Source organism: Pyrus communis, chromosome 2 (genome assembly GCF_041283825.1).
Source record: "Pyrus communis isolate YQ-2024b chromosome 2, ASM4128382v1, whole genome shotgun sequence".
NCBI classification, from domain to species: Eukaryota; Viridiplantae; Streptophyta; class Magnoliopsida; order Rosales; family Rosaceae; genus Pyrus; species Pyrus communis.
The window spans coordinates 20,662,235-20,685,534 of NC_142566.1; the positions used below are offsets into that span (position 1 = coordinate 20,662,235).

The 23,300-nt window shown below is 37.6% G+C and overlaps 3 protein-coding genes and 1 long non-coding RNA gene across 13 annotated transcripts; all 4 read left to right on the forward strand.

Moving 5' to 3' along the window:
• The first annotated feature begins 1,833 nt into the window (after positions 1 to 1,833).
• LOC137748834 (uncharacterized) lies at positions 1,834 to 8,789 on the forward strand. The gene is made up of 12 exons (XM_068489023.2): positions 1,834 to 2,342; positions 2,426 to 2,602; positions 2,725 to 2,793; positions 3,761 to 3,925; positions 4,154 to 4,201; positions 5,540 to 5,646; positions 5,745 to 5,798; positions 6,052 to 6,103; positions 6,281 to 6,933; positions 7,477 to 7,692; positions 7,948 to 8,068; positions 8,501 to 8,789. Exons 1-12 carry the CDS (start codon positions 1,986 to 1,988, stop codon positions 8,567 to 8,569), a joined length of 2,088 nt encoding a protein of 695 aa, XP_068345124.2. The 5' UTR covers positions 1,834 to 1,985; the 3' UTR covers positions 8,570 to 8,789.
• A 2,548-nt stretch (positions 8,790 to 11,337) lies between these two features.
• Positions 11,338 to 16,640, forward strand: LOC137746848 (splicing factor U2af large subunit A). Of its 10 annotated transcripts, none has more exons than XM_088686189.1 (15): positions 11,414 to 11,663; positions 12,307 to 12,632; positions 12,844 to 12,963; positions 13,515 to 13,588; positions 13,658 to 13,700; positions 13,881 to 14,013; positions 14,225 to 14,295; positions 14,396 to 14,443; positions 14,549 to 14,608; positions 14,741 to 14,801; positions 14,889 to 15,001; positions 15,120 to 15,566; positions 15,714 to 15,855; positions 16,126 to 16,193; positions 16,300 to 16,640. In XM_088686189.1, exons 6-15 carry the CDS (start codon positions 13,884 to 13,886, stop codon positions 16,435 to 16,437), a joined length of 1,278 nt encoding a protein of 425 aa, XP_088542315.1. In that variant the 5' UTR covers positions 11,414 to 11,663; positions 12,307 to 12,632; positions 12,844 to 12,963; positions 13,515 to 13,588; positions 13,658 to 13,700; positions 13,881 to 13,883; the 3' UTR covers positions 16,438 to 16,640. The 10 variants fall into 10 exon arrangements, 6 of the variants coding, with proteins under 6 accessions (XP_068342958.1, XP_068342959.1, XP_068342960.1 ...); XM_088686193.1 differs by having other exon boundaries at positions 11,449 to 11,663; positions 14,399 to 14,443; XR_011069911.2 differs by lacking the exons at positions 13,658 to 13,700; positions 13,881 to 14,013 and having other exon boundaries at positions 11,338 to 11,663; positions 15,983 to 16,193.
• Positions 16,641 to 17,355: 715 nt separating this feature from the next.
• Positions 17,356 to 19,074, forward strand: LOC137747599 (small ribosomal subunit protein mL103 (rPPR7)). The gene has a single exon (XM_068487735.2). It carries the CDS (start codon positions 17,465 to 17,467, stop codon positions 18,689 to 18,691), a length of 1,227 nt encoding a protein of 408 aa, XP_068343836.2. The 5' UTR covers positions 17,356 to 17,464; the 3' UTR covers positions 18,692 to 19,074.
• A 1,684-nt stretch (positions 19,075 to 20,758) lies between these two features.
• On the forward strand, positions 20,759 to 21,259 carry LOC148698706 (uncharacterized). Its single transcript, XR_015956912.1, has 2 exons — positions 20,759 to 20,896; positions 21,036 to 21,259. It is a non-coding gene; the product is annotated as an uncharacterized LOC148698706 (long non-coding RNA).
• Positions 21,260 to 23,300: the final 2,041 nt, after the last annotated feature.

Here is a 23,300-nt window from a genome sequence, read left to right on the forward strand (position 1 = left end):
ACATAGGTCTATGGCTAAATATATATAAATAAATAAATATATATATATATATATATATATAATCACATTTCAATAGAATCACATTATAAGACCAAGTCAAATAAGAAATCAAGGTAATAACCATATCACATATGTTCAAGTCACTGTCTAACCAATGTAGGCCCATTAGACTTCACTTAAGTCTCCCATAGTACTAATTTTATTATTTAGAACATTTCGAGACATGTTGACCATAAATCAATTCTCGGTCAACGATGGGGTCCACAACAATCCGCAAATCAGATTTATGATCCATAACTTCCCAAAGTCCACATTATGCTTTGGGGATAACATACTAAAGTTTCATTATAATCCAATGATCGAATTGTCGTCAATCACACAAACAAGTGGCGGTCCAAATTGATCACCACACCAAACAATTGAATCTTTGGAAACCAAGCTAGAAATAGGTTCACATGGTCACTAGAAGGTATTTGAAACCTAGACTACACTCGTGAACGATCCCATGCACCGCCACACGCGGTGGAAGTCAAGATGGAGGGTTTACAAACCCCGAATTTCAACATTAACTAGATGAGCTCAAATTTACGTGGTAGCTAGAGCTCAACAAGGGAAATACTTTTCACAACTAGGCCGACGATAAATTCTAACCGGAAACCGTCCAAATTCACCGGAGAAAACCGGATTTCTAGGGTTCTAAACACCCAACTCTAAAATGAATACGAAAACACAAACTAAGCATACCCACTTGAAGATTATGAAGAGTAGATGAAGTTTCATACCTCACTCGAAGGAAATCGTTGCCGGAATCGCCGGAAAAATGATAAAACCGCCGGAAAAGTCGTGGACTTTGCGACCTCAAACTGCAAAGATGGAAAATAAATGGGAAAATCTAACATCACAGAGATGTAGGGCTCGTCAAGAGCTTTCCATAGACACCAAGATCATCCAAAACGGAGCTCGGATGAGAAAGATACAGGCGGGTCAAGTTTGGTGGGTTTATGGGTTGAATTCCCCCTAAAACGGGTTAGGCAGCACCCATTTTCCATTTTCTGAAAACCCCTCCCCCTTTTCTGGAGGTTTTCCTCCCATTTATAGCATTTTGGTAATATTACCAAAATACCACCAATTTCAAACGACTCTAACTTCTCCGTTCGAACTCGGAAATAAGATATGTTTACGCCTACGCGCTCATGGAATCGAACTCTACCTAACCAATTCAAGAGTTGACCGAAAAGGTAGAGAAAATTGGAAATGACTAAAGTAACCCTCACTTCGTTTTTCTCAAATTTGGAGAAATAAAGAACTAGTTCCAATCAAATATTCGAAATACGTCAAGAATATAATAAAATAAAATAATAATTTTAAGGACGGGATATCACATACACTAAGGGAGAGATATGGGATAAACTTCATAATGCGCTAACAATAATGTGGTTCAAATTCGTCTTTGGTGACAATCGAACCTATGACTTCTCGTTTACAAGTGAATAAGAATATCACTAAACCATAATACTAAATGACATATATTTATCATTTTAAATCTTTCATATTTACACACAGTATGTGTGCCTTTGGTATCTTTTTATTTTTTATCTTTTATTTTTAAAAGGATTAGCTGATGACTTCATCACGATAGTCCATCCTTTTATAAACCAAAAAAAAATCATAAAGACATTTCAACTTCTTTCTACTACCATCTTTTTATACCGCCTCATCTAGTATCTTTTTATACAAACTTATATTTTCAAACAAATGTAATTAAAAGATCCCTTAAAAGAACACGGACCAAAGTGACAAACAATTTAAATTACGTTGAACAAAAATGTAATTATAGAATTTAAAGAGTACGAAACTTATAAAAACCCCACGCAAACTTCACCCTCGAAAACCCCTAAAAAGAACTGCGCACGAAAACCCACTCTCGCAGCTCCGCTCTCCAACACCGCTCACCGGAACAAACAGGAACCGCAGAGTAGCCGACGATGAACCTCGAAGACCTCGATGCGACCAGCCAGGCCCCTTCCCGGCCCAACCGGTTCGTGCCCCGGTCCTCCAAGGCCAAGCCTAAACCCAAATCCGAACCCGTCGCCAAACAAGAACCGGTCCCGAAGTCCGAGCCTGAGCTCAAACCTTCACGAGAAGATCTGGACGCCCGGATTGTGAAGAAGAAAGAAGAAGAAGGAAGCGCGCCGAAGGCCGAAGACTCAAATGGCGGTTTGAAAACCGAAAACGGCGACGTATCGAAAGAGGATGATCCTATGGAAGAAGACGAACTGGAAGACGAGGTCGTGCGGGAAGTCGACGTCTTCTTCAATCCGAAAATCGATGACAACTCTAAGGTCTGTCATTCTTCTCTCTGTTGCTCTAATTTCTTGTTTTTTGGAAAGGATTTGCCTAAAATTTTGATCTTTTTCGTTGTTAGTTGTATGTATTGCAATATCCTCTGAGGCCGTGGTGGCGGCCTTACGAGTTGGAGAGCCGGTGCGAGGAGGTGAGGCTGAACCCCGCCACTTCAGAAATGGAGATTGATTTGTCTCTCGATCGGGACCCGAAGAATTTCGATGAAGATTGCGCTAGTAGATTGAAAATGACAAAGCAGGTCAATTTTGTGCATAAACATTGTAGCAATAGCTTGAGTATGTTTTGGATGTTGTGACATTGTTGCCTACACTGTTATATAATGTAAAGCGGGTTGGGGATTTGTGTTGTGTTTATTTTCAGACTTTGTCTACAACATGGAAGCCGCCTGGCACAAGTGGCTATGCTGTTGGTGTTTGGATGGACAATAAGGTATCAACTTTAACATCCTCGGGTTTTATGTTGAATCTTGAATGTTGCTGGATTTACATTAACAACTGTAGGTTTGTAAACGATTTAGTTTTTAGGCAATTTCTGATCTCAAGCACTTCTAATGAAGGTTGTTTGTCATTAAGATCATTTGACGAGACCACATCCCTTGTTACCCTCAAAGTAAAGTTTTAGTAAGTAAAACGTTTATGAATGGTTCCAGAGTTTGTGGGGCAGTTGAGTTTCCAGTCACTTCCAGTTGATCTAAACTGGAAATTTTTTTTTAAGAGAGTGCAGTCATTGAACTTGCAAAGCAAAAAGGGTGTTATTTATATTTGATCAAGTAGTGTTGAAATATGTACCTAGGAAGTGTTGTGGTGTTTACTCTGAGTGGTGTTAATTTATTGAAAGCTGGCTAGGTTTAAATAAGTACTGAATGGCCTTCAGACCTGAACAAAGTTCAATTTCAAGCTTCCATATAGCTTCTTCTTGCGAGGGATTCTGTGTAAATTTTAGATGCTAAGTGCCGCTCCTCCTTATGTTATCTCTCTGTTCCAAATGAAGTTGGTCACAAAGAATGAGTTTTGTTGTTTGGGATTGGATCGAACATCTAATGCTTGATGGATGTAAATTATGCATTTGGTTTTTATTGTTGTATGATCAAATTTGTTTTTCTAATCCTTGATATGACTCTGACATGGCTGCCCTCTCTCACACATGGAAAATGAGAACTGCAATTCTGCTCAGAAATGAAATGTTCAGAGTCTAGACAAGTGCAAAAAAAGTTGTCTTTCTGTTCTCTCTTTTTTATTGGTAGTTTAAGAATATATATTTATTAATTCCAATTAAACTTACTCTCACATGCTGCATATAATTAGTAACTTTTTAGTATCTCTTATGAGAGTAATTCAGTTTTATATTTATAATATCTTACATTGTGAGACTGTTGTTTTTTTTCTTCATTTTGCAGTTACACTTGAATCCTGTTCATGCGGTTGTGCAGCTTCGACCCTCATTGGCTCATTTGAACTCTGGTGGCTCTAAAAGGAAGAACAGTGTCAAAGGGGATGCAGAAGTTACAGTTAAGTTGGAAGACTCTGGACAAGAAAAATCTATTGGTCCATCAAAGATGCAGGTTCTCTCTGTATTTCTCTCTGTCCAATTTGATATTGTGTTACAGAATTATGGCTCTTTACTTTAGTGAAGAATTTTTTTATCATGTAGACTGATTCTGTGTATTATTGGAACTTATCAAATCTACCCAGGATTTACATTAAGATTTACAATAACCAGGCACTTTTTTTAGTCATGACTGTTTACAGAACAAGACTTGATTTTATGTTATGAGACTATTTTGTTTCAGAACAAGCGGATGGAGTCTTCAACTGAGAAAAAAATTGAAGATGAAGAGGTATGAGAAAGTTACTATTTATAATCTGCAAACTTTGTTTAATATTCTGAACTGGTGGCTATGAACAATATAAGCTATTTATGAGCAGTTCCAGTGTGGTTTTTTGTGCATTTTGGGTTCCTTAGGAGAAAATATTACTATATGTTAGCATAATAATGTTTGATGTCATCAGCCATTACAAGTGTTCTCTTTTGATTATTGTTTCTTTTTATTGTTTTTGATGTGGAGTCTTTATTATTCTGCTTTTTTGTTTTGGTTTACGTGTGAAAAAGTTAATATCTTTCAGGTAACTCAATCAATGAGAAAAAATGATTCTTCGCTTCTTGTTTTCCTGTCAGATGAGAAATTGATATTTTGATTGTTAAGTTGAGTATGACATTATCAAGCTTTGTTTGTAAGTGCAGCTTATAAGTTAGAAGTTTCATTTATCCTAAGATAAGTGTATATGTGGTAGTCTTTCGTTTTCATTTCTGTTGAATCCTTTGGCTATTTATGGTTTATTCCATGTCCTTTATCTTCCCTTTAAGATTTGTGTAGTGCATTGGGTACTCCACGTCCTTTATCTTCTTACACATTAGTTGGCTTTAGAACAAACATTTAACTTGTGTTTTCATTTCAAATCTTAATAAATCATGTGAAAGGATATGTATGGGATTTTTCGTGGTTTATGTTTTTGGTCATGAAACTGGAGAAATTTATTGTTGGTGAATTAAATTGGAACAATAGAAAATCACGTACGACCTAGTGGTATTCTTCTTCACTTATAAGTGAGAGGTCTTAGGTTTGATTCTCAACAAAGGCAAATTTGAACCACATTATTGCTACCCATTGTGAGGCTTAGCCCATCCCCTCCCCTTAAGTGTAGATAATATCGTTTGTTGAAAAAAAAAAAAGTATTCCGGTGGTCATTCTTTATTTGCCTGACATAGGTACAAATCTTCTTACTGTCACAGGTGGAAAAACTGGACATTTGTTCTCCCTGACATTAAAAACATGTCAGGATCATTAAACATGCCACATTAGCAATCATTAAACATGCCATTTTAGTGATTTTGAAACATTGACAACTGTGGTTGACTTTGTTGATTGGTTATTTGACATTGACAGGATTTTTTATTCTTATTGCTTTTTTTATCTTTTTCTACCATTCCCAGAAATTAATGCTGTGGATTTTGTTTTTGTTTATACCGGAAGGCAAATATGTGCTTAGTTTTGTAAATGTTTGAGTATCTGTAATGGTCCAGGAGGAGCTAGAGCGGTTGATTTTATTAGATTGGTTGTGATAATTTATACGAATATATAATGTATGATATCTATTTTCTCCACTGTATCTTCCAGAGTTGGGTTCCACTTCGGTATCATAGCTCAGAAAGTGACTTCTCGGCCAGATATTTACAGAAGATGGTGGGGCAAGAAAGTTCACCTATACAATTTACAATGAGCCCGTATGTTCTTATTTTTCCTTCCTAGTACTTACCTTTCCTTCCGTTCTTTAAAAGCTTTAGATGTGCTAATTACAATGTTTGACTTTTGTTATTTGAAGGCATGACTATGTTGACTCCTTGTGTCCTAGAACGTGCGAAGGTTCTTCAAGAAGGTGCGGTCATTTTTATATTATTGAGTTCTTTCATTTGATTTCACTTTAACATCGTGGAAATTATAATATTTTATTTCCTTGTATTAAGTTCTTTTTGGAGGCATTATCTTTAATTTTCAAATAGGTATGATGATTATCAATTTTTCCCCACTTTTATAAAAGAGAAATTTGCACAAATACCACCTGGTCGCTGGCCAGATAAACAATGATCAAAGTATATACTATGTTAATCCCATTCTGCTTGTCATTTTAGGTCTCTGCTTTCCCTGCCTCTGGAAGAGCGTATCAAGAAGTTGATTGTTGAGGTTTGTTGCAATTACTGAAGCCACAAATTAATGTTTTGATGATATAGTGGTAAATTTGAAGCTAATTTTTCAAACTTATCAGCATTGTTTCCATCATATGGAAAATAGCTAATTTTTCTATTATAGTTCAAAATTTCTTGAAGTCGTGACAATGAAACCATAATTGTCCCACAACAGGAACCTGTAGCACGCCGGTTCAGTGATCTTAAGAAGTACTTTGCTCCCGATCACACTGCGGAAGAACTTCTGGATGTTCTTCAGAAGCATGCTCAGTTGTTGCTGTCCTCTGGTCTTTGGGTTCCAAAAACCTTATTATTATATCCAAATAAAGATGATAAAGGCTTGGATACAAATCATATATCAACTAAAGATCATAAAGATCGGCAGACAGCTAGAAATTACATCCTGAATTTATTTCGGAAGAATCCTGTAATCAGAAATTCACAGCTAGACCTCCAAGAGGGCATTAGAACTCATGTGTATGAATCCCTTAGAATATTAGCTGTCTCAAGACCTTCCACTCAAGATTGGAAATTCAAAGAGCAACCAGATATGTCTTTCATGGAACGCTACCCGGACATTGTTAAAACCCAAGAACAAAACTGGGAAAGGATTGAAGAAAAGTTGAGGATAGCCTTTAAATCTAATACTGACCGTTATATGAAGAGTGCTAGTATGACTACTACGCGTGGCAAACCACTGAATTCTGATAAAGGTACGACAAAAGCTGCAAGCGAAGTTCACACAGGGGGAAGAACCATGTCAGATGAAACTCGAGCAGCTCTACAAGAGGCTATAAAGGAGGTTTTTCAAGAACACAAGGTTTGCAAGTAAGTTTTCGAAGTTTTCAAGACTATCTTTTTCATCTTTTGTTTTGTTTTGAAATTTTTAGTTCTGCGTAATACGACCGCATAATGGGATTTGGATCCCATTAGGATCTAAATTGTGGGGATGCTAGGGATCCTCACATCTTAGTCGTTCATCGTACATCGTGTGGTCAGAAATCATTTTGAATATTTTTATTTAAAATTAAACACAAATAGTACCTAATGAAAATTGGCCGCACGATGTACGATGAACAGCTAGGATGTGAGGATCCCTAGGATCCCCACAAAGAGTATCCTAAGAGGATCCTCATCCTGCATAATGGTTGTTCCCTAGTGTTGCTCTATTTGGAAAGTTTAATAATAATCAAACAGTACTTTCTTATTATTCGTAGTTGAATCATCTTAAGAAGTGTTTTTATTGCCCTACACGGCGATGTAGACTTTACATTACTAATGCTCTTTGTTCTTAATGCGATAATGCTATCAGTAAAATTGGAAGTCATTCTCTCATTCTTGTCGTCTTGATTTTTGTCATTTTGTGGGCAGCTTTCAACTGATACGTAGAGGATTAAGTGATCTGGCAGTCAGAACATCTACTCTTCCAAAGGTTGATCCTAGAAGTAAAAAAGTGACAGCTGCACAATATGGAGTTCAGGCTCCTCCACATGAGCTGCAGAAAGTAATAAGTGAAATTGCGATAGACATACATGGTTCGTATGTCTTGAAATCATCACCAGATCACCCAGAGCATGACAAATTGAGGTTGTTCCCGTTTCCTTCTATTTTTAAATTATTTAGTCCCAAAAGCATACAATGTTGTGCACCTTCACTGGGGCTTTGACATATTACCAGAAGAGGTTTTGAGAATCACTTGAATACTTAATAGCAACTATGATGATGTTGTGCTGTGTATGGTTCCTGTGTGATTTCAGAATAAGCAAGATTCCCTTCATTAAAATTGTCGTAAAGTAATAAGTTCTACTCTTTTTTAACTTAAGTTTGAGTTTGTTCTTGCAGGAAGGTTGTAATGGATCTTCTATGCGCAAAAGGACCTAATGCTAAGCTTAAAAGGGGTGAGGTTTCTGAAGCAACTAAGATTTCTCTTGGAAAGGAATTCACTGCTAACGAATTCAGCAAGGTCAGTTTTATTTCATGTTTGCGATTCGACAGAGTTTTACATTGGTTGTCAGGTTACCTAACACAATTTCTTTCTCCAATCTTGCGACATGTTCCTCAACAAATTAAAATTTAGAAGACCCTAGGCTCCAAAAACCTAAACCAGACCATTGTCGTCTTCTTCTTGCTGCCCTACGTTTCCAACTCTGTTCTTGAACCACTCGATGGTTCTTATGTATCAGCAGCCTGCAAACACATCGGTTTCTTTTCAGAATCATGGTTTCATTAAGTATTCCAGGTTATTGCGATGTGTTTCTTTTCAGAATCATGGTTTCATTAAGTATTCCAGGTTATTGCGATGTTTGGTGAATGGTGTATCAGTGCTGAATGCAGCATTGGCCTGTAATACGATTTCTCGTGATAATTTCTTAATACAAGTTGCTTTCTTGTGCAGGTCATTAATGAGTTCTGCGTGTCCAGCGGTTCTTCATGGGTCTTAAAAAAGGGTGATGGCGGAAACTGAATTTTGGAAACGTGATGAAATTTATTCACGGTTTAACGGAAAGCAAGCTACCAGATTGATTTGTTCTTTCCTTTCCCAGTGAGTATATGGTCGTAGACTCATAGTATAATACTAGAATCGTAGAATGATAGTTTTGTGCAGACACTTACTTGACATGAAATTTTGTCGTCGTAAATCGTTGTTCTATTATCAATGAAAGAAGAAAAGATTACAATTTAAAGCCACGTTCATCTGCCACTGTATCGGAATTTTTCATACGCTTCCTCCTACTTGTGCAAGAATTTCAAGTAACGTCATTCAAAATATGGCAGTCCTGAAGCCACACCACCGTACATGTGATCGGATGGCGAATCCCACGATCAATACTGAAGATTGGATGGTGTATGCGAGCGCTTGCGCGTGTGACTTTTCAAACGGCGGGATAATTACGTTAAATCTAACTTTGTTTGTGTGAGCGTGTATTTTTAAAGGGAGTTTTAACGAAAAATCTACAGTACTGTTTATTTTAATGAAAAATCATATTTTTACACTAAAAAGTCAATTTTGGTACTATTTATTTTACCTTTATCATTAAAACTTAAAGTTTTCAAGTTATTTTCATTAGTTTTTTAAATGATAATTATGGTGGCCAAAAGAGGAACCACGTATGGTCTCTTATGTTTTATCAACTCATCAGTTTGGTTTTTATATGTTCCAAACTTAGCAGTTTAGTCCGTCATCTCTTACTATGATCATCTAAGTTGTCCTTGTCATCCCACTTTTTATTTGATTAATCTTAAGGTATAAGCATTTATTTCATCAAGAGTAAATGTTAGAGAGATTACATTAAGAGTAAATGTTAGGGAGTTCATATTTTAAACCATATTGGTGATTTGGTAGAACGGGAAATGCTAAGAAGACTCTTAAAAGTGGAACTCCATGAACTCTCTACCACTTCAAGTTTTTGGTGCAGTTTTGGTTCCAACATTATAAAACCTTGTGCAAAACACATGAGGTGGCGAAGAGTCGATGGAGAGTTTACTTTGAGAGTCATGTGAAAATAAATGATACAATCAACATTCAATCATTAGATTCATTAATTGACGTGACATGTACACATCACTTACCACATCAGATAAGTGATTAAAAAATGAGTATTAAGGGAGCATTTTTGTTCATCACCATAACAATGGTATATGTTCATCATACTCTTAATCATTTGTCATGTATCTTCTCACCTAACTCTAGATAACTTCCACATTAAATATTATTTTTTAAAAATTTTAAAATAAAATTAACTAAAATTAAGTGAAATTACACGTGTGAGATAATAATTTATCATTTATAGCCAAATTTAGCAAACAAATTCATAATTATTAATTTTATAAAGCACCTCTTCAAATATTGCCAAAAATTCACTTAAATATTACCGGCTACAACATATTGTAAAAAACATATAACAACAGTAAAATTATATAAAAATAGAAATCATAAACTTTGTTTGTTTAAATATTTTTATCGGGGTCCTTAGCATCATTTAAGAGATTTAACTCATGCATTTATGCATTTAATGTCCCACAAATTATGAAATCTAAACAAATTCAAATAATTTTTTTTAAATATAATAAATAGTTAAAAATCAATTTTAGAGTAATATTCACAAAAAGTATAGCAAAAAAATAAAAAATAATGTACCCACATAATAATTAACATATTTTTTAAGATAACTATTGATATATTCTAAAACATAAAATAATTAGCATGGGTACATTTAGCAAAATTAAAAATGGGTACAAATAAATTAAAAAGTATGGGTACAAATACAAATAAAAGTTAAAAAAATATGGGCACAAAAAGGAATTATTATATGGGTACAAATTAAAAAAAGGGCTGCAAATTAAAAATGGGTACAAACTAAAAATAAAAATATATGATAAACAATTTTAGCCATAAATATGAACATACCAAGTGTTTAACACTAAATGAATATGTTTAGAAATAAAAAAATACTTTAGGGAATTGTTATTGGCACTCCAAAAATCTCATTCTACACTCCAAATTTTCTATATTTGGAAAGAAAAATACACTTATGAGGAGTATAGAATGAGATTTTTGGAGTGCCAATAACATTTCCCATATTTTATTATTGAAATAATTAATGATGTTTATTAAAATCTAAGGACCTTGATTAAAAACTGAAAAGAAATAAGGTTTTAATCAATATAGGAGAAAAAAATATGGATGAGAACCTATAGACATGTTTTGTACTATACTTGAATTCAACTTTTTAAACTAAAAAACAATTATCAAGTTTTATGCCTTAAAAATATAGTCTATTCTCAATCGTATTTTCAAGTTAGTCTTGAGTTCGGTTTTAGAGTTTTTAAACTTAAACTCACTCATTTATTTATTTTTTCCCCTCCTCCTCTCTTCTTCCAAATCTCTCTCTTTTCTACTTTCTCTCTCATTTTTTTTTACCTTATTTGTCTCTTCTTCATTCTTTCGGTTCTTTCTCTCACTCATCTTCATCTCTATCTCGTCTGATCCTCTCTCTTCCTTCTCTAACCTTCAACCATTTCTTACTTTCTTTTCTCCTTTCTCATTTTTCTCTCTCTTGCGATCCCTCTCTTTTTAGATCTCTTTTTCTAGTTTAAGTCGTAAAATTTAAAATTTTTAAATCGTAAACCAATCAAGTATTTTAATCTTAAAAAAAATTATTTAAAAAAAAACATTTTGAGAAATGATAAAAAATTTCAAATACAATACCAAACAAACCCTAAATTTACCGCCTTCAGTAATCCCATCCACTCGCGACCACTTTTACCTTGGAGGTCTATAAAAGGGAGAAAAAGCCCAAATTCTCGAGCCCTAGATTTCTCAGCGCTCGCTCAGAGTCGCTTATCGCAGACAATCTTCCCGAGAAACGAACACCAAGTAAGATTGCAACATCGAGGCTTCAACTGCGAGACAGCGGAAACCTATGATGACGGAATACGAAGGGAGGTACGATGGGAACGGAGAGGACGCTGGCACCTACGCCGACGGCGGTTCCTCTCCCCAACCTCGTGCTGCCGTCCACGGCGGTGCCGACGATTACAGCGATTCCAAATCTCAGGTACACGTAGTATTACTCAATTGTAAGATCGATTGGAAGAGGTCGCGTTTACTAGAGTGTTTTAGGGTTTAGTTTGGGTAAGTTAGATTGGGTGTTAAATTAGGGTTCTTTGAATATATTGAATTCTGTGTGTATCTTTTTTTTCATCCGAATTTCTGTCTTTGTATGATCTACTCGTTTTCAGCTTTGAATTTGTGTTTGGCTAGTGAATTTTGGGGTTTGGGGTTTTTTAGGACAAGGTTTCTGCATAGAATTATCTGTTAATCAGGGTTTGTTAAACTGGTTTATGTCTCTTGCCTATTTGGTTATAGATGTTTAATGCTTGTGTACAATTCTCTCATACTTGTGCACAATTGTTGCAATTATGCATTTTAGTATAGATATGATGATGTACATTGCAAAAGATGTTCTTGCTTTGGCTGTGTCGGGATTGTGCTGTACAATTCTCTTATACTTACACACAACTGTCGCAGTTATGTATTCTGTTATAGGTGGGAGGACACTTTGATATTTAATAACACTAAAATGTACATATTTCATCTGGTAAAATAATTATGTTGAAGTATCTTTGCTGAAAGGGTGTATATTAACTTGATTTCATCGTTTAATTTACAATACACTGATTGAATTGTCTCTTTTGCAGCATGAATCTCGTGATTACGAGAGAGAATCTTCCAAGAGCAGAGAAAAGGATAGAGATAAAGGGCGTGATAAGGAGAGGGACAGAGATAGGGAAAGGGACAGGGATCGGGACCGGGACAGAGATAGAGACAGGGGGAGAAGCAAGGACAAGGATAGGGACAGAGATAGGGTTAGGGATAGGGATCGTGATAGAGAAAGAGAAAGGGACCGGGACAGGGATCGCGATCGTCATCACAGAGACCGCCACAGGGATCGCGAGAGAAGTGAGCGACGGAGAGACAAGGACGACGACGACGATGATCACTACCGTACCCGGGACTCTGATAGGTATGACCAATTTTGATTCGTTGTCTACCTTTAAATGAATATTCTGTTAGCAGATGAGGAACTTGGTTGTGTAATTATCAACTGAGTTTGATGCAATTTGTGCAATTTGGAATTTTTATACTGCTATATAACTATTATGCTAATTAATCTGGTGAATCTTTGAGATTCTTTTTGTCCTTTTACTATTATAATTTATGCAATGATTTGACAGACGGAGGGATTATGACAGAGACAGAGAGGATAGGCATAGGCACAAGTCCCGTTCTCGTTCAAGAGCTAGATCTGAGCACAAATCCAGATCGAGGTCACGTTCTCGTTCACGCTCAAAAAGGTATTTTTTCTTTATGAGAGGTTAGCAAAGGACTCCTAACTTTTGCGGCAAATCCTAAGTATTTTTGGAATAAACACTTGGTTGATGAGTTCTTTTCATTAAATATTTTCATTATTTGGGTTTGGGTCTCTTTAGCCAAGTTCTTGTTTGTAATTTTGTTTATTTGCCATCTTTATTCCTAATGCTTGACTATGCATTAGCTAGTGGTGAAAGATTGGTTCTGTTTCATTTGTCTTGGGATGTAGATAACCCCACTTTTCACCACCACACTGGATAATGAATGCCTGTCTCTCCCCAAATGTATACCTACAGATACCATTTTAGGTAGGTAGTGAACTATTAACTTCTATGAAATTTATAGTCGCGATTTCTTGTGTATGAGTTTCATGTTGGTATAAGTTTGGGGCGAGACAATAATTTTGTGATATTATTTTTTCTGTGGAACTGTGATAATAACGTTTTGTAGAATGTAGGTTTTCTAGTCTCATGCCTTTAAGTTGTCTCTTTTATGTTGTCTTTGTTTTTGGTATCCTGACACTAACGGCTTGCAGCAAAAGGATTAGCGGTTTTGACATGGCACCTCCTGCTTCTGCAATGTTAGCTGGTGCTGCTGTTGCTGCAGCAGGTACATTTATTCTTCTAGACTTGGGATTGTTATATTTTGTTTAACTGTTTTTTCTCTTTGTTGGACTAGTGTGGAAAGTTCATATCCAATTGCATGGTGTTATTTTGGTAAGGTATATTTTGTTCCTTCCCTTGTGCATATAGCCTTTATAAAGCTGTGGTCTCTGGAAAGGTTCCAATATTTTTATTGTTTACTTGGTGAAATAATTCTGGGACTGAGAGATCTTTTGGTTTTTTTGGTTTTTGGTGTTTTTGTTGTTTTGTTTCTCTGTCTTGTCCTTTGTTGTAAGAAGGCAATGTTGGACTACTTGCCCCACTGTGATGACAATGGGTGTGAGCCGACTTCTGTAGCTTTTATGTACACGGAGGAATCAGTGCACCGGTTTGATGGATCTTGTTCGTTGTCAACCGGCATTGCCTTTTTTGGTAGTCTTACAAATATTTCCCCCAGAACTTGTAAATGATATATTTCTTTCACCTCCTCTGGTAAACTATATAAATTGAAGGTCCGGATATTGCTTAACCCAATGAGTTTGCATGGAAATGAAGTGGCGGAGGAGTCATTTGGCAGTAACATTTAAGTAGTTTTAATGTGGTAGTTCTTTGATGATTGCATGTGATCCAATTTTCTTTGCAGGGCAAATTCCTGGGACTAGTCCTACCATTCCAGGGATGTTCCCAAACATGTTCCCTCTGTCAACCGGTCAGGTATCTCTCACTCTCTCTCTTGCTCTTACTTTCCCCTTGCGATCCATACATCTCAGTATGCTTGAGTTTCACTAATATTATGTTTTATTTGTGCGCACAGCAGTTTGCACCCCTTCCAGTTATGCCTGTTCAGGCAATGACTCAACAGGTTGCCATGATTGAGATTAATTTTTTTAGTTTGTATCAGTACATCCCACTACTCCCTAATTGTAACATGTGCTGACATTAATTGTTCTTTATTTATACTTATCAGGCTACTAGGCATGCCCGACGAGTGTACGTTGGAGGGCTTCCTCCCACAGCAAACGAACAGGTTTACTCAACTCACCTTTACCATTTATTATTTTTGCTTATCTACCTTTCGTTCAACATGAACACTATGTTTTAATGTGTACTCAAGCTTACACTTTCCTACGGTTAATGTGGTTTTTTCTGTCATTTGCAGTCTGTTGCTACATTTTTCAGCCAAGTTATGGCTGCAATTGGAGGGAACACTGCTGGCCCAGGTATATTGATGTTTGCATTCAAATTGGTATAATAAAGTCCTTCCCTTTAGTTGATCACCTAATTGTTGTTTTACTTGTTTTGTGCAGGAGATGCTGTTGTCAATGTCTACATAAACCATGAAAAGAAATTTGCTTTTGTGGAGATGAGATCGGTTGAAGAGGCTAGCAATGCAATGGCTCTGGATGGAATTATTTTTGAGGTATTTCTAATCCTTCCTTTCATTTATATCCATGTATGATTGACTTAATCATTTTGGATTAACTTCACGTTCATAGTATTGACTATTCCCTTCTTTTGTTTTTGGACAATTGCTACAGGGAGCCCCTGTTAAGGTACGGAGACCTAGTGATTACAACCCATCTCTGGCTGCAACACTCGGTCCAAGCCAGCCCAATCCCAATCTGAACCTGGCTGCTGTGGGGCTTACACCGGGTTCTGCTGGTGGGCTTGAGGGCCCTGACCGCATATTTGTTGGTGGGCTGCCATATTACTTCACAGAAGCACAGATCAAGGAGTTACTCGAGTCCTTTGGACCCCTTCGTGGTTTTGATTTAGTGAAAGACAGGGAAACAGGAAACTCAAAAGGCTATGCCTTTTGTGTTTACCAAGACCTTTCAGTTACAGACATAGCTTGTGCAGCGCTGAACGGTATTAAAATGGGCGACAAGACGCTTACAGTTAGGCGTGCTAACCAAGGTGCCAACCAGCCCAAACCTGAGCAAGAGAGCGTTCTGTTGCACGCACAGCAGCAAATTGCATTGCAGGTAAGAGTGAAAGTGCTAATTTTTTCCCCTAATAGGTGTTAAGTTAGACTAAACTATACTTTTAAATTGGCTTAAATTAATAATTTTCAGAAAGTTTAGTTAATCTGGGTTTGGTTTAACGTCTTGAGGTGTTTGTTTCTTTTGCAGAGGTTCATGCTGTTGCAACCGCCTGGTTCTGTCGCCACCAAGGTTGTATGTTTAACTCAGGTAGTAACTGCAGATGAGCTTAGGGACGATACCGAGTATGATGATATCTTGGAAGACATGAGGCTTGAAGGCGAAAAGTTTGGTAAGTTACCATCACTCGCTGTTAATTTCACTGTTCTTTTTTTGTTGGTTTTTTCTGATTAACCTACAAAGTTTATTGCGGTATTGATTTTCTCTTTTCTTTTTGTCGTTATCTTTCTGTTTTACAGCCCTTTTTGTAGTCCCACATTCTGCTATAAAGAATCAGGCGTTAACATTCAGACAGAAGCCTCCATAACCTTCTAGCTGAATTCATCTAAGATTTGTGTTGTCGTCTATTTTTAATAGTTATTTGATTTTGACTGATCTGCAGGTGCATTAGTGAACGTCATCATCCCGCGTCCAAGACCAGATGGTGAACTTGCCCCCGGTGTTGGGAAGGTTTGTGTCTTCGTGTCTGGAATCTAGTTATTAATACATTTAGTTTCGAAAATCTGATTCTCAGGTTTTGCTCTTCTACATGCTGAAAATATTCTTGTATTGGCAGGTGTTTTTGGAGTATGCAGATACTGATGGTTCCACAAAAGCCCGTACGGGGTTGAATGGCCGGAAATTTGGCGGCAATCAGGTGGTAGCAGTGTTTTATCCAGAGGACAAGTTCGGCCAGGGCGACTACGAGGGCTAGTTGTTTGTCTTAAATGTGTTACCAAGTGATCTATTGAGATTCTCTCTTAATTAGAACTTTTGAGTTTGCATTTTTTCATTAGAGTTGTATCGTGTATCCTGGTACGTATGACTAGGAATAATTTGATGCGTACGTTTTCAGTTAGTGGAAGGAGTGAAGATTTGAACTTGAAATATAATTTGTGGTATTTTCTTCTCTTTCTATTTACCGCGTTACGTATTTGGTCTGTTTTTGGCATCCGACCGCAACGCCGGGGGGAGAATCTTGAGCTCCTTTTAACATCTGCACTCATTCTGAATGTATCACACCATGCAATTCCGTCAAATAAGTTAAAATAGTCGTCGTGTTAATGTTGCATGGACAATTTAGTCTTTTCAATTATGTTGGTGAGTTTAGTGTTGCATATGGATACGAAAACTTTGAATTTACTCCCGAATCTTGAAATTCAACATTTTCTTCTTCCTTTCTTCTCTTAATATAGAGAAATTGAACACTAATTTGAGTTTAACCCACATATGTTAATCCATGGATTCCACTAACATGACATATTATAGGCCACACAAACAGCCTAGTTGAAAAGACTAGACTGCTCATGCCACGTCAACACAAACGACGAGTCTTGTAACTTATTTGAAGAAATAGGTTAAACTGGGACATGGAAGAAGATTATAGGTGGTAAAGTATGACAATATAAGCATGGAGAGTACAGTAAAGCACGAAGACAGAATGGTAAAATGATAAAGTATAAAATGCAAGGGGTAAAACAAGATTTGATGAAGAACATGTGCAAAAGCTAGCTAAAAATAAGCCAAAATATTATGCAAAAATGTCAAATTTTTTTCCACAGAAGTTATTCATAAAAAAGTTGAAAATTAGAGGGTGAAAAGTCGGAAAATTTTACCCTGGAAATCCTAATCCTATACGTTGCGCACCAACAGGACAAATAACAACACTCCTAAAACCCTAAACATTTCAGAAGAACAGAGCTTCCACCCAAAACCCCCGAAAAGCTGCAAAAACCCTAAAAATGTCATCTTCGATTCCCCTCCGCCACCTCCGCCACCTCCGCCACCTATCCACCACCACCGCCAAGTCTACCCTCTCCATCTCAAAAGCCAAATCAAAGCTCCGAACCGAGTACGACCCTGACAAAGCCCTCCAGATTTATTCCTCCGTCTCCGAACACTACTCTTCTCCCACCTCGTCTCGCTACGCCCAGGATCTCACCGTCCGACGCCTCGCCAAGTCCCACCGTTTCGCTGACATCGAATCCTTCATTGAATCCCACAAAAATGACCCCAAAATCACCCAGGAGCCGTTCCTGTCCACCCTCATCCGATCCTACGGCCGCGCCGGCATGTTTGACCAGGCATTGAGGACCTTTGATCAGATGGACCAGCTGGGTACTCCCAGAACCGCCATTTCCTTCAACACTCTGCTGTCTGCCTGCAACGATTCGAAGCATTTCGACAGAGTCCCCCAGCTTTTCGACGAAATTCCCAACAAGCATGGCGTCTCCCCTGATAAAGTGTCGTATGGTATACTGATTAAGTCGTATTGTGCTGCGGATAAGCCCGAGAAGGCGATGGAGACGCTGATGTTGATGGAGGAGAAGGGTATTGAGATCACTGCGGTGACGTTCACCACAATTTTCAATGCTTTGTACAAGAAGGGCAATGGCGAAGAGGCGGAGAAGTTGTGGGATGAGATGGTGAAGAAGGGCGTTGAGGTTGATGCTGCGGCTTATAATGTGAAGATTATGTATGTCCATGGCGGGAGCGCGGACAATGTGAAAGCTTTGATAGAGGAAATGGCGAATGCCGGGCTGAAACCGGATACTATTAGTTACAATTACTTGATGACTTGCTATTGCAGGAATGGGATGATGGAAGAAGCTGTCAAGGTTTATGAGGGGTTGGAGGGAAATGCTTGTAATCCAAATGCTGCAACTTTTCGAACTTTGATATTTTATTTGTGTGAAAGTGGGGATTATGACAAGGCGTATAAAGTTTACAAGAGAAGTGTGGAGGTGCATAAGATCCCCGATTTCAATACAATGAAGTATTTGGCTGAAGGATTGGTGAAAAAGAAGAAGATGAAGGAGGCCAAGGGATTGATACGCACGATCAAGAAGAAGTTCCCTCCTAATGTTTTAGTTGCCTGGAAGAAATTGGAGCAGGGTCTAGGTTTGGCTTCTTCTGATACTGGTGCATCTTCAGTCGCAGATGAGGAGGCTAAAGAGGCTACAGCATAAGTATTGATGGGATTCCGGCTCGTTGGTCTGAGTTTAATCCGGCGATTATTGCATCTTCGGCTGCGGCGGGTGAGCCCATCTGATTAAAAGGCGAGCAAGGATGTCAATTGGCCGCATAAAGAAGCAAGTTAGAAGCTTTTTGAAATTGTAATACTGTATGAGCTTCAATTTTGAATATTTTTATGTTGGTTTTCGTTTCGTTGTCTGCAATTTGGCAGTTGGTAAGATTTACGTGTTCTTGCTCTTGCCGTCTTTTATTCAGAAATGGAAGCAGGCCCATTTTTATTTACAAACCCATTGGGACCTTAGCATCCTGCATATGCCATGGCCGTTGTAGTTTGTAATTGTGTTTTTAATAACATGTCATATCTGTTTGAAACTTATCCTGCCACATTTGGCCCCTGAATTCTGTGTTGTGCTTTTGGCTTATTGATGTTTCTGAGTTTAGCGGCGAAAATTTCAATATTGCAACTCACACCAGAATGAGTTTCACAAATATATCTTCGTTCAAAACTGAAACAACTGTTCACGGGAGTTGCCAGATTATAGAGGAAAGAGAGCTGCCATATTACTTAGGAGAGAGTCGCCAAATTGCATATGAAGTTGTCATGTTTTAAAGGAGAGAGTGACCGGATTATGGAGAGTCACTGGATACTGGAATGCAGAGGGGAGAGGAGTAGTCAACCAAAACCTATTCTGTTATACACGATTGAGAAATTGAAAGTCCAAGAAAAAAAACAAGGTCCAAATCATCAATATAAAAAATTTGTGGTCAAAAGTTTAAGCTGAGAAGCTAAATCCGTCAACTGCTTACAATTTTTTTTTGGGTATATAGGGTCAGTTATCTTGAAGGAGGAGTGGGGGAATGAAGACTCAAATATCTCCTCCGGGAGAAGGAGCTGACTTGGCCAGCTTGACGAGCTGCCAAGCGAAAACGAAGTGCCACTGCTTGTACCGGAAATCTGGACCCTCAGGTTCTCTTCTTCATTCTTGTACTTGTATAATTGTTTTCCTATTAACTTTTAAGGTTTTCCCAACTGTCTCTCTGCAGGAACATGAGGTTAAGTAGCTAATGTTTTGTTGTCGAGTAGTTGAGTTGTTCAAATTGGCGATGATGGTATGCCCCTATTTTCGTTTGTCCGCACTCATTTTTTGTTGAAGCTGCATCCACAGTAATAGCCTTTGTATGCAGAGCAGATTAAACCCTTTGTTCGTGCTTGGTTTAGATGGTTGTAACCTGTGTGTTACTCTTAATGAAACTATATGAATATGATTTTTTAAGATATATTGCAGTTACTTAGTGGGGAAGGGCTTTGTTGTATTGCAGTATGAGCGTCCTTCTTCCTCTTCCAGTTACTGTGCATGTTCCCAAAGAAAGAATGTGAAGGGAAACCTCTCGTCAAGGACATGAATTGAATTTTAGAGTATGGTGTAAACCTTATGCAAGTCACAGTTGCCCTTCTCTCAAGATACTCTTGCTACTCTTTCCTGCTGTGGTTTTCTGATTCTTACTATTTGTATTTATTTGACTGCTATTGAGGCAGTCAAGGTGCTTCATATGATAAAACTTTATAGGAAACCAATCTGTGTAAACGAGGTATTGAACTGTGTTTTCATAGCTTATCATTTTTGACGTATGTAATATAATTTTGATGGTTTTTGTGAATTCTTCAATTGCAGGCATCCCAAAACGGAAAGAGCTTGGACGTTGGGGAAAACACTTACACTATGACTTAGCTTTAATGTTATAATTTAAACCCGATATCTTTTGTAGGATGGGGATGAGAAGCTCTCTTGTAGTGAAATAGGAGTCGTACTTACGAACCCAAAAGGTAATGCCTGGGCGTGTCTTTCATTTCCAAAAGCATTGTTTGCTCAAGGTTTTCACAACCTAAGAGAACTTATTTCGTTTTAGTTTTCTTGGGAGTCTTTTGTCTTTCTACCTCTATATTGTCAAAATGCAAAGGATTTTGTTTCAGTTGCGTTGTACATGTGTATATTGGCGTTTCCTTATTGTTGTATTGCTTGCTGAATTGGTGCCTTTTCATGTGCAGTTGATTCACAATTTTGATTCTTCTTCTTCCTCCATTTCATTTGGGCGACGAATAGCAAACATGACAGTATCTGTGCAATCGACAATAATCAAATAACAGTGTAATATGCATATAGGGATACTAAAATGGGAGCCTCATAGGATTCTGGCAGGTTAGCCTTCGTACTTAGCTGCTGCTTTGTTCGTGTTACATTGTAATTCATCTCTTTGCCACATGAATGCTTCTGGTGTATAAGACAGATTATTGTTGAATTTAGCAGACAAATAAAATTTTGTGTTTATATCAAGCAGGGAGCAGAATTTGATTGGTGCTAGGACAAACAGCTGCAACGCCATACAACGCCTCGCCTCCCCGTTTTAGCAACCTTTCACTAGCACCTGGTTGGCGGGACATGAACTAGTTTGTGAATTTAATATAACGGTTTGTTTTAAGTCTTAATGCTTCTTGTTTCATTTCTGCCATACTATAGGAACTTCTGTAATATCTAATTTAGCACAGAAAACGTTTTGCTTCTTGTTTTCTCTTTCGACGAAGCCTGCATAATGCAACCGTGTAAACAATTGCTGCAACTCCAGTTTCTATACATGAGACTGATGAGCGTAAATCGAATAACTTGCTTAGCCATGGTCAATTTTCATTAACATCGTCTTGTTTGCAGATTACTCTTTCCTCTGAAATATTTGAACAAATGTCATTGTTTTAATTATATAGAATTCCTACTACAGAACAGAGACATACCAAACATATTCGTACTTTCATCAGCATTACATTGCCTTCACCTCAAAAACCCTAAAAATTTCACGTGTTTTTAACTAAAGATCTAACGGGTAAAACATTCGCATCATAAAAAATCCCTAGCTGCTGAATAGGAAGTAGAACCAACTCATAATTATTAAATCCAAACTCAACCAAGAACTAACTCGTATTCCCAAAAACTTTAATGGGAAATGTATATGAAAATGATGAACTTAAAATCAAGAGATTCTTTGGCAATGGTCTTTCGTGTTATGTAACATGTTAGTTTAAACGCACACAAAGGTGGTCTCATGCCTTCGGATCTTAAACAGGTTTCTTTTGGTGGACCTGAATGCCTTGTGTGTGTCTTGGATGCACGGGGTAGATCATGACACAAAATCCCCTGCACAAGAAATTCTCCTAAAAATTAGGTTTATCCTAATGGCTGGGCATCGTTGATATTAGGCTCTACCCCTAGTTAGGTTCACAATTCTTGGACAAGAAATCTAGAAAGGACTATACAAGAGTACCCTAGCTAGAAGCCCTAGAGATGTAGTAGCCCATATCCCAATGCAGGTGGCAATAATAGTCCAAGGATAAGAATCCAAGGGTAGATTGGACGTAAGGATAGGGTTAGGGTAATGAGTCCTGAGCTGCTCCCACGACTGTGACTGACTGATGAGTCTGCCTAATGGTACTCTGATGAAAACATAGGGATTCTGCATGTTGTTGCTGTTGCAAGCCAAGCCTAAGCTAAAACAAGATTGGGGATTGATACATAGATATAGGGTACTGAGCCCCATCCGCAGCTCTCATGCGCTAAAAGGAAGCTTTGCCTTACTTTCTGCACTAAAATGGCTCTTATTGCATTTACACCCATGCTTTTTTGACATGGATAAGTTCCAATCCAACCCAAATCACACTTCCACCATTAGAGCAATTCTATCCCTAAAAAGTTTCGTGGCAATTCAATCTCCTCAAGTAATTAATAAACAGTAACTATACAAGTGCATAGTCATCCTTAAACTAAATAGCCCAAGCAATTTGTATTAAAATATTATTTTTTATAAACTAATAAAAAATAATTTTATTTCAGATAAAAATAAAAGATTGGTTAAAAATATTGAAATATGTTGTAAGGTGGAAGAACATGGTTATATACTTATAAAAAAGAATTATATTTTTTTTGTATTTAATCAATCTTTTATAATATTTATTTATTTTTATAATTGTTTAATAGTGGCTGACATCACCATGACGTCAACCTTGCATCACTGCTCCTGAGGGTTGGGCCAGTCAATTATCCATTGGGTGGGCAACTGGGCTCCCCCGAAGCCCAGTGAAATGGACGGGCTGGAGTGGTTTTTTTTTAACTTTTATGGAGGGGTGGGGGGGGGGGGAGGGAGGGGATTAAATCAACTATCCCCTAAGGAATATTTGTTGGGCTGAAAGTGCTCTTATTGGATCGACAAGGCTCACCGACTATGACCCACACTTCCATACTCTAGTCGTATGAGAAAAACTCTCCTTAACAACATTCTCTATGTCCGATCCTCTCTCTTTGTTGTATGCAGAAGCTGTGACGGTTTGGTGTTAGTGCGAAAGAGTTCTTTGTTAACATACTTCGCATTGTGGTTTGTGAACCAAGAAACAAGTAACCACTAATAATTATGAAAGTCACTAGGAATAGCCTAGTGGTGAGGATGTGGGTAAGGGGTAGGGGTAGATTTAGGTATCGTTTGGTACGCAGATAGGACGGGACAGGACGGAACGGACGTTCCATGTTATGTTTGGTACGCGCAGGACGAAACGAGATAGTT